The 11,349-nt window shown below is 48.4% G+C and overlaps 1 protein-coding gene across 1 annotated transcript; it reads right to left on the bottom strand.

The window, feature by feature from the left end:
- Window positions 1-389: 389 nt before the first annotated feature.
- Window positions 390-11,055, bottom strand: URAD (ureidoimidazoline (2-oxo-4-hydroxy-4-carboxy-5-) decarboxylase). The gene is given in 5 exon segments (XM_010594026.3): window positions 390-463; window positions 466-830; window positions 936-978; window positions 10,891-10,965; window positions 10,968-11,055. Coding segments are annotated over 5 exon segments (645 nt in total).
- Window positions 11,056-11,349: the final 294 nt, after the last annotated feature.

The following is an 11,349-nucleotide window of genomic DNA, read 5'->3' as shown; positions in this document are numbered from 1 at the left end:
GACAGACAAACCGCTGGGGAACCGAAGATTTGCTTTCTGGCGGTTTTGCTTTTCAGCCTGGGCTAGCAGGAGAGAGAGGGGAGCCAAGCTGGATAAGCGCTGAGAATCCACAAAGGCTGGTGGCACCAGGCCGCAAACGGAGCGCAGCACTGACGCGCGGAGCAGAATAAATCGGGGCGCAGCACTAAACATCTGGCCAAGCGTCCCGGAGGGGAGGGGCGATGGATGAGCTGAGGGGCAAAGGGGCTCAGGAGTCGTCCGATGGCCTTCACTGTTCCCTCTCTTTGTGCGCGCGTGTAGACCCGGTCCCGGCCGGCGGGCGTCAGCCTGGAGCCCGGGCGCAGAGCTCCAGGCCCCGCGTGGCCTGATGGCGGCCCAGGGGTGTTCCGCTACAGCCTGGCGGGGTCCGCGCCGAGCAGGTCGGCGGGGCGCAGGTGGCCGAGAGTCTTCATCTGGCCCAGGCCGGGCAGTGAAGCCGGCGCTCCAGCTGGCCCTCCACGGCCGAAGGGTGGCGGAGGCGCGCGGCCGGCACGCAGGCGAAGCCGAAGCGCGCGCGGTACTGCGCGTTGAGCTCGGCCCGCCGGCGCCGCTCTTTGGCACGCAGGTTCTGCACGCCCGCTGCGCTCTGCTTGCACTACGACTCGGCCGTGAGCGTGCCCGCTGCAGCTTGCGGCCCGCCAGGTCCGAGAGCAGGAGACCCCCTCGGCCTGCGGAGAAGCACAGACACACGCCGGGGCGTCTCCGCGCCGGCCTCGCGCGAGCGATGGGGGGCGGGGGGGCGAGGTGGCGTGCTGTGCGCACGGCGGAGCGCGCCGGGCACCCCTGTGCCGCTGGGAGGGGCAGGAGCAGGGGCTTAAGCGGCTGCAGGGGGCCACCGGGCGATTCTGGCGGCGCTGGGACGCCCATTGCGCCGGTCCCTCCAACCTGTCCCAGACCTTGCGCGCCTCACTCTCTGCTTCATTCGGCCGGGGCCAGGACCTGGGGGCGGGGCGGGAAGTGACAGGTTTGTCTTTTGAGACCTTGGGGCGAGAGGGGCTGAGGGGAGAGGGGGCGGCCGCGGAGACTCGGAATTTATGACTTGCTCGGGAGGGAGCAGGGACGCGATAAGGAGCCTGAGTATTTCTTAGGTTTTCAAAGTCCTTTGCTCTCAGGGGTCTTTGATGTCGAAGAGGGCCGGACGCAATGGCCTGAAGACTTCCTGCAGAAGCCAAGGAATGGGTTTCGCGCTGCTCCAAAGGAGAGCGGGCTGGGGCGGGGTGGACCCGTAGGAATAACATCCATGGAGCTAGGCAAACACACGCCCAGGACTTTGTAACCCTATGTGTGAGCTCGGGGCTTCTGGAATCAGGCATCCAAAGGGGCTCACAGATGATTAACTGCAAGGAAGCCCATTTCCAGGGGGAATTCCATAGCCCTCTGAGTTAAAGGGCCTTTCCTGCATTTAGGAAAGTCACTACCTCCTACCACTACAAATCATTTAGTACCACTCACAATCGCTCTGCTGGGTCTCATTCCAGAGAACAGCGTTTTGTAGGAAGAACACCTCTCCTTCCCTGGGCCTAAGGTTGGAACCTCCAGGGACTTTAAGTCTAAGAAGAGAATTGGACTCCTTGGAGCTGGGCGAGGGAGCTTGTGTCTGGCACCATTTCAGACATGGTTAGCAGAGACTCCTCGTGTCGTTGTTAGTTGCCTTCGAGTTGGCTAAGACTCACAGCGACCCTGTGCACAACAGAACAAAACACTGCTGGGTCCTGCGCCATCCTTAAAATTGTTGCTATGCTTGAACCCACTGTTGCAGCCACTGTGTTGTATTTCGAGTGCCTTCCAACCTGAGGGGCTAGTCTTCCGACACTATATCAGATAATGTTCTGCTATTCATTAGGTTTTCACTGGCTAATTCCTTTCAGAAGTAGACCACTGGGTCCTTCTTCCTAGTTTGTCTTAGTCTGAAAGCGCAGCTGAAACCTGTCTGCCATGGGTGACCCTGCTGGTATTTGAATACAGGTGGCATAGCTCCTAGCATCACAGCAACATACAGACCCCCACAGTACGACAGACTGACGGACGCGTGGGGAATAAAATGAGGGTAATGACACCTAACTTGCTGAGTAGTTGTAAGGATTAGAGACAATGGATTTACCTGAAACACAGTGCTCAATGCCTGGTAAACGATCAGGGCTGAGCCATCATTATTAGTCCTAGTAAACCCAGTGGAGCTGTTGGGGGGTGTATCTCCCAGCCAAGAGTGTGGCTTGAAAGTACCTGGCTTTTTGTATCTCAACAAAGCAGTTGTCTGGCGCTGGTGCTGGGGATAGGCATCACGCTCAACTGGAAAAGGGGAACATTTTTTAAAAAACTTTAATTATGGTATATTAAAAAAAAAGAACTCTACTGTAGATTCTTACTCATGGTGACCCCATGTGTTATGGAGTAGAACTGCTCCATAGAGTGTTCTTGGCTGTAATTTTTATGGAAGCAGATTGCCAGGACTTTCTTCAGTGGTACCATTGGGTGGGTTTGAACCACCAACCTTTAGGTTAGTAGTTCAGGGCAAATTTCTGCCACCCAGGGACCTTAAGTGTGGTATCACCTCCCCTTACTCCAACCTTATAGTGTCTGCCCAATTAAAGGATAATTGGGGTGGCCTCATCTAACTCACCAACCAATCATCCTAAGAGGTATGGAGAACTGGGGGTAACATCTCCATTCAAGGGAGGATTCGATGGAGGCTCAGAAAGGGTTAGGAGACCTGCCCAAGGTCACTTAGCCAGAAGCTGGCTGTGCCTGGAACCTGGATACCAAATCACAGGCACTTTCAGGTTAAGGTTAAGAGGAGTTTAAAATGAAGCTGGTGTCACCAATAATCCCAACTCTATAAACTCTAAGACCAGTGTCTTAGAATCCCTCTTATGGGCCCTGCCCCTCAGGCATTGAAAACTCGACGTGACACAGCCTGGCCTGAATCCCCAGCCCACCTCACCCTGGGACCGAAATGGCCCAGGCTGGGAGAGGGTGATGTGAGTCCTGGGGCACCCCCAGACCCAGTAAGACCGCCCCTGCACTCATCTTGGAGCTTCCTCATTCCATGGTCCCCTTGGACAGCCAGGGGATCCTGAAACACAATCTTCTGACAGGATCCTCACTCCTCAGGTTCCTTTCCTTACCAGCCCTAGCTGAAGGAGGAATAGTTATGGAGTTATTGGTGGTAGGTCTGTCCCCTTACCGACCCCCACCGGGCTCTCTGAGCTGACCTCTCCACAATGACGTCAATTTGGGTGCACAGATTGGTGTACCAGGGGGCTGATCTCACACACACCAGGCCTGCCACTTGTCCTTCTTGACCGGCGCCTTGCTTCTCACTCCCCTTGGGTTTATCTACCCCCTTGGAACCATTGCTCCTGGTTAATATTTGCCCAGGACTGAGTGTACGTTTTCACACTTTGTGGGGAGGAGAAGGAAGGGGCGAGAGGGAGGAGGTCAAGAACAGTAGGGAGTAAAGAGAAGAGGAAAAGAGGCTACGAAGAGATAACTTGAATCAAAACAACGAAAACAAAGCCCTTGGCTGCAGTGAAAAGGAAAAGTTTGCAGGGAGTCAGGTAGGGGATGGTTGTTGTGTGCCTCGGAATAGTGACCCTATAGGAAGAGTAGAGCTGCCCCTTAGTGTTTTCTAGACTGTAATTTTTACAGGAGCAGATTGCCAGGTCTTGTCTCTCATAGAGTGGCTGGTGGGTTCAAATCACCAACTTTTCTTTTAGCAGTGAAGCCCTTAACCGTTGCTCCACCAGGGCTCCTCAGTGGATGGTAGTTTGGAAGAGGAGAACCTGACCCAGTTCAGCCCAAAGACTCCATCTTCGTTGCCCCAAACTACTGATCCCTTGAGTCTGCCTTTCCGACCTCACAGGAAGCCAGTTCCTCCTCCAAGGCTGCATCCATAACGTACCTTCCACCACGTCCCCAGCGGGAGGCAGGCGACTGCAGGTGGATCCATCCTACCTGCCTGCTGTGTGCTTGGGTCCTCTCACCTGGAATGCCTAAGTTCTAGCTAGGACAGCTGATGCCCCGTGGTTCACAGGGCCAGCTCAGTGCTGCCTGTTCTTCACTCTTTTCCAGAATCCTGGACTTACCGTCAGTGCCATTGGCGCTCCATGTCCTATATCCTGTCTAGGGGTGGAGATGTGGACATGCAATATTGTGAGGACCACACGTCATGAAATTTTGCACCTAGAAGAGTTCCTAGCACAGAGCCAAAAACCAGAAAAAACAAACCCATTACTGTCAAGTCAATTCTGACTCATAGCGACCCTATAGGACAAAGTAGAACTGTCCCATAAGTTTTCCAAGGAGCGTCTGGTGGATTCGAACTGCCAGCCTTTTGGTTAGCAGCTGTAGCTCTTAACCACTACACCACCAGAGTTTCCAGGTAGCACAGAGCAGACACTCATTATTTCAAAAGGAGAAGAACTGGGCAGGCAGTGGTGGTCACCAAAGAGCAGGCAAAAGGCCCAGGACCCCCGAACAGTCCACCAGCACCCCAGCATCTGTGCCCATTACTGTGTCCTCCCTCCTGGTACAATGGATGGGCTGTCCCTTCTATGGAAGGCCAACCCCTCCACTTGTGCTCTTGAAGCCAGCCCCTCTTTCTTTCTCAAAGACTGTTGCTACCATTTTGAACATCAGTTTCCCCCTTCCACCACTTCATCACCATCAACACACAAACATACGTTAGAATCACTCACCCCATAAACAAAACAAAAATCTTCCTTGATTCCTTTTTGCCCTCTAATTTCTCCCTATCTTTCTCCTCCTTCTTATAACATACCTCCTCAAAAGAGTTGCCTATTCTATGTTTCTCTTTCCTCACCTCTTGTTCCCAGTTCCTACTACCAGGCTCACCATACCTAGTTTGCTCTTATCAATATCACAGATGACCTATGTCTTGCCCAATGACCAATGCTCTGTCTTCTTGGTTCTCAATGTCCCAGGAAAATGTCACATGGTTGCCCTCTGTCCTTCTTAAAAGATTATCATCACTTGCCTTCTGAGACACCACTGCTTACTTTCACTCGTTCTCGCTCCTCTGCCAGACCACAAACTTCGAACCACCCTGGGATTCAGTAATCATACCTCTTCCTTTCTCTATTTAACAGATGCCCTAAGCGCTCTCATCTAGTCCCATGATTTTAAATCCCATCAATTCTCTGATGACCTCCAAATCTAGTCTAGCCCATTTCTTTCCACTGAGTTCCTTGGTTATGGTCAAACAGAGTAGTCAACATTTTTATTTGGATGACAATAAGACATCTCAAACTTGGCATACTCCCATCCTCTAACCCTTCCTCATCTTGGAAAATGGCACCATCACTCATCCAGTCGATCAAACTAAAGGCGTGTTTAAAAAAAAAAAGGGTTATCCTTGATTCCTCTTTGTTTCTGATCTGCCCCCACCCACCAAGTTCATCAATAAAGCCTGGTGGCTCTAACTTTAAAATCTGTTCTGAGACTCCAACCATATCCATCCATTTCTACTACTACAACCCTAGTCCAACTAGCCACCATCTGTCACTGTTAGCACCGCTGTAATAACCCCTTGACCTGATCTCCCTGTGTCTGCTCTCCATGATCATTACAGAAGGCAAATTCAATGGCGTCTCATTGCAAATGGTGTAAATACAAATTCCTTATTATACCTAGAATGCTCTACGTGATTAGACCTTGCCTTCCCCTCTTTCCTTGTATCCTTCCACAATTCACTGTTCTCCAACCACCTTGGTCCTTCTCTGCCCCCAAAGTGTCAAGTTCATTCCAGTTTCCTAGATCTTTGGCTACTTCCTTCTCATCCTTCAGTTTTGAACTCAAATGGCACCTTCTACGAAAGACCTCCTTTGTAATATATTTCCTTCATAATAAGTATAGAATCTAAAATTATTTTATTTTGTTATTATGTTAATTTATTAGTATATATTTATGTTAATCACCTATCCCTCTTTACTAGAGTGTAAGCTCCTTGAGGACAGGGACTTGTTTTGATTAGTACTCTTTTCCTGGTGCCTAAAACAGTGCCTGGGGTATAGTAAGCGCTCACTGAATATTTATTGACAGACATCACTCTTGGGAAGGTGTGCTAAATATTTTTGGACTAAATAATTTCCGAGAGGCAGAATTGATTCAATGGCAACTAACAGCAAAGTGAAAACATTCTGATAGTCAAATAGAGAGAGGAACTCTTTCTGTATTACACCATTAAAGGAGCCCTGGTGACGCAGTGACTGAGTATTCAACTACTAACAGCAGTTTGAAACCACCAGCTGGCTCCTCGGCTATTTGCCTCAGTAAAGACTATAAAACCAGTGCTCTTGAGTCGATTCCAACTCATAGCAACCCTATAGGACGGAGTAGAACTGCCCATAGTATACAGCCTAAGAAACCCTGTAGGGCAGTTCTCCTCTGTCCTATAAGTTTGCTATGCGTTGGAATCAACTGGACAGTAATGAGTTCTTTGTAATATAGAAACCTTATATCCTGCATTATAAGGGAATTACTACTGGATAATTCATTAATTAATCCAACAAATATGTTCTGTAATACATATTAAATAATGAATTGTGACTTTATCACTGCAATTCTGAAATACCAAAAAGGGATGCATAATTAACTCTATTGTGACAGTTGCCTGTGTTTCAACCCTTCTTCCTTTACTATTGCCATTCTTCTTACCAGGAAAGTCTCTTCATCATCTTTGCCAAACCTATTACCATCATAGCCATCCTACAGGACAGAGTAGAACTTCCCCATAGGGTTTCCAAGGCTGTACTCTTTCTGGAAGCAAATTGCCAGGTCTTTCTCCTGCGGAGTGGCTGGCGGGTTTGAACCACTGATCTTTGGGTTAGCAATCCAACACTTAATCACTGCACCACCAAGGCTCCTTCCCCTAATCTTTAACCTTTGGAGTTGACTGGCTAGAGAGGATACTTTGCAAGCGAATGCTGGACCTGAATATTAGTCCTGGCCTGCCATCTACTGGCCAATGGTCATCATAACAACTTAAATGTACTGTCAACCTTGGTTTTCTCTAGAAACTGGGTTTTCAGTTTTCTTTCATGGTGGGCCATCTTCTTAGATCACCCATAACAAGTCACTGGGTAGGTAGATCACCCTTTCTTGAATACCTCCCCAAAGCCCCTTATAGTTTTATAATTCAAAGACTTCCTAACACCTAGTTTGTTCTTGACTATCCAAGGGATAAAGCCAGGCTATGCAAAAAAAAAAAAAAATCCCATTTTATTTGTTTAAAAAACAAACGTGGAGTCTGGGGCCTCAAGCATTAATGTTAATTGAACAAATGAGTGGATGAATGAATGAAAGCCTTAGAAAGTTTTTATACTTTGTTTCTAGCCCTCTGGAAAATCCTTCAAAAGCCGTTGGCTTGACTGTCAGAATTTCAGTCTCAGTTCAGCCACCTTGCTCAAGTTACTTAATCTCTTGCTGTCTTAGTTTTATTATTTGTAAAATGGGTATGATAATATTTGTTTTATAATGTTGTTATGAGGGTTCAATAAGTTAACAAATGCTCAATGTTTGGAAAAGTGCCTGGAAATGGCAGCAGTAAGAAGTCAATAAATTTGAGGTACTCCAACTATTGTTATTATGATTGATAATGTCATCTATCTTATGTCATTAAGATGATTAGATATGGAGAGTCACCCAGCACTGAGGCTCTGGGCCCACGTGTCCATCTAAGGGAAGTGTAGACACTAGCAGAGGAATAAGGAGCAGCCTTCACCAGAGGGGAAGTCCCTCAGGTAATTGTGCCTAGTGCGGAAGCAAACATTGTCCAGTTGGCCCAACACTCCTTCAGCCATTTGGTTCCACTGACCCACCATCCCACTGAACTACTGTTCCTAAAGCCAGGATCCACCATCTTTCAAGATCACCTTAGGAATCAGGCCATTCATTCATTCAACAAATCTTTATTGAATCCTAGTATCTCAGTAAGGAGCCCCGGTGGCCCAATGGTTAAGTGCTTGGCTGCTAACCAAAGTATGGAAATTTGAACCTACCCAGTGGCTCTGTGGGAAAAGACTTGGTGGTCTGCTCCTGTAAAGATTACCAGCTAGGAAGCCCTATGGAACAGTTCTACTCTGTCACAAGGAGTTGCTAGGTGACCAAAATCAACTCCAGAGCACTTAACAACATCTCAATATTGAGTCCCAATGTTCACTAAGTGATTTGGATGCTGACATGAATCAGAATACAGAGGTTCCACGGAGTCAGGAGAGGGATCAGGAGTGAAGGAGAGATTCCGGATTATGCCCCCAACCCCACTGTGCTTAGGACGATGACTAAATTTAACCTCAACGAGAAACTCTGGTCAGACGAGTTGGGGTGAGTCCTGGTGGAAAAGATGGTGGAAATAAGAGAGATTTTTCTTCTATTATCTAAGTTCCTGAAACCTAGATAACAGGAAATAAATGTTTGTTGAATAACTGAAGGAACAAATGAATAATAGATTTAATCCTCCATGCCATCTCGCTTTCTCAATGTATTGCTTCTCCCGTTCCACCAACCTTTTGGGTATTGACAGACATCACGGGACTTTTCTCCTTTTTCTTTTTTCCTAGTAAGAAAAAAGGTCACTTGTAAGGTCACTCACACCCTTTAAAAATCATTTCCCCTTCTGGCTTAGAAGGCTTTCATTTTGCCTCCCCCATTCTTCTGCCAAACATCTTGAACTTGGGCTTGGCTGACCTCTTGCTCTTTCCTGCTTGCTCTGCAGGCTTTGTTCTCATGGGCAGGAGTCAATTCATTTGTCCAGCGTGGGGCTGGGCTGTTCCTGTCACTTACTAAGTTACAAGGTCTTCTGTCTACCAGCTCTCTCTACCATCTCCTGCCTGAGCCACAGAGCAGCTGCAAAGCTCAGCTTTGGAGCCAAAAAAAAACAAATCTGTTGCCATTGAGTCAATTCCAACTCATAGTGACCCTATGGGACAGATTAGAACTGCCCTAAAGTGTTTCCAAGCCTGTAATCTTTATGGGAGCAGATTGCTCCATCTTTCTCCTGCAGAGCAGCTAGTGGGTTTGAACAGCCGGGCTTTTGGTTAGCAGCTTCACCACTGTGCCGCCAGGGCTTGTTCAGCTTTGAAGAGGTGCCGGGAAGTGTGGATGTCAGCACTGCCCAGCTTCTTTTGTCCATTTGATTTCATAACAGTATCCTCTACTCTTCCTCAAAACTAAACCAAAGCTATTGCTGTCGAGTGGATTCTGACTTATAGCGACCCTATAGGACAGAGTAGAGCTGCCCCATAGGGTTTCCAAGGAGCTGCCGGTGGGTTTGAACTGCCAGCCTTTTGGTTAGCAGCCAAGCTCTTTCTTAACCACTGGGCCACCAGGTCTCCCTACTCTTCCTAGATCTGCCTAAAACAAATTAAAATGATTTCCTTATTTTGGAGCTTTTCATCTGATAATCGGAAACTGTCTAGGATGGCAATACTTTGTTGGTTGGTTTTGTCATAGAACAGAAATCAACCAGTTGCCATGGAGTTAACTCCGACTCACAGTGACCCCATGGGTTGCCAAGGGCTGAGTTTTTTAAGGTAGATCGCTAGGCCTTTTTTCTGAGACATCATTGGGTGGACCTGAGCCGCCAACCTTTTGGTTAGCAGCTGAGTATGTTAACTGTTTGTACCGACCCCAGAGTCCCATAGAAAAAAAGACAGCCAGCATTCTCCCGCTCCTCACCCCCATATCTCTGTGGAAGGGCTGTCTATGAAGGCAGCCCTGTCCTCACTACCCCGTCCGTCTACTTCAGGGCTGCAGTATCAGGGACAGCAATGAGGCCACCTAACCCTGGTCTCTGACTGGCTGTGAGTGCCATCCTGAGCCACATGGGGCCTGCCTCAACCTGCAGCCCTCATTGCTTCACCTCACACCCGGAAGCGCCTCATTTTCTCTACCTACCCACCCCAGAGAAAATGGGTAATCTCTTCCCCTTTCTCCAGAAGGAGTCCTTCAGATTCCCATCTCTCCTCTCATTCCCCCAGGGAGTGGCTGATCTGAAAGGGTTGACTTTCCTCCACAGCCCAGTCCAAACTGGCCCTTTCTAGTAAAAATGTCAGCCATCTGCTCTGTTCCCCTGGGCTCCAGAGATAGTGTGATATCAGGCTGTCTCCTCTCCTGCATACAGGGCATTCCCAAAGTGAATGCAAGAGGCTGAGGGGGTGGGCCCTCAGCCTGTGAGTCATGGCCTGAGGAGGAGACCGTACTGCTTCCTCCTTCCTGTGACCTCGTAGCTCTAATATATATATATATATTTTTCTCTTCAGCTAAAAAGAAAGAAAACCATTGTCATCAAGTCAGTTCTGACTCATAGCTACCCTATAGAACAAGGTAGAACTGTCCCACAGAGCTTCCAAGGAACAGCTGGCAGATTCGAACTGCCAACTTTCTGGTTAGCAGCCTAGCTCTTAACCACTAGGCCACCAGGGCCCCTCTCCTCAGCGAAGACAGTTTATTTCATTCCATTTTGGGTTTAACGCCTAGCGAGGGCTTGACTCTCTTTTACGGAGCTTTGGGAAACTCACTGAGCTTTGAAACATGAATAGCTAAATAAACACAGTAAAACCTGAGAAAGCCGGAATTCGATGGGACTGCCTTTTTTTTGGGTCTCCACAGTTTCACGCCTTTGACAGGGTGCAGTCTTACTACTCTTCTTTCGATCTCTATTAGTGGGAAATATCTGAGTGTTCCTTCTCTGACAGGTTTCCGCCTTACACAGGTTCTGGCTTTCCCAGGTTTTAATGTATATCAGTGATAAGCAACTATCTAAAAAGATTTTGATAATCCCCATGGAAATCTCTTCGTAGAGGCTCTCTGTGTTGGACAGGAAAGCATTACCTGACTGTGGAAGGGCATCGATGAAGGCACAAAAATGCTTCTCTAAGTCTTCCAGATCAGAGAATGGGCACTGAGAGGACATCTCTCAATGCCATTCCCAAACACTTCCACAAAGTCTTCTCTGAAGTCCGTGGAGTTGACCTTCTCCATGTCCAGTGCTCCCATTCAACTGAAGGCCGAGAGGCAGCCAGCTCCACTCCGGGAAGGGCGACTGGGCCGACTCTGCTCATCAAGTTTTATCTGCTACACGCACAGGCTGGCTTTGTACGCAATACTGGCTTCACGTGTTTTAAATGCCACTGGGAGAAGCTGATTCAGAAGGCTTGTGTAATGAACAAACACAGGCTTAAGATCTTGATCCAGGGAGCAAAGACCCAGAGGAGTGAATGTTTCAAGCTGGTGTCATAATAAAAGCCAGCTGAGGAGCAGTGGTTGACTCTGCTTTCGAGCCAGGCATGC

The sequence above is a fragment of the Loxodonta africana genome, chromosome 23 (assembly GCF_030014295.1).
Source record: "Loxodonta africana isolate mLoxAfr1 chromosome 23, mLoxAfr1.hap2, whole genome shotgun sequence".
Classification (NCBI taxonomy): domain Eukaryota; kingdom Metazoa; phylum Chordata; class Mammalia; order Proboscidea; family Elephantidae; genus Loxodonta; species Loxodonta africana.
The sequence above is the reverse complement of the archived record's forward strand: the minus strand, read 5'-3'. Positions and strand labels throughout refer to the sequence as shown.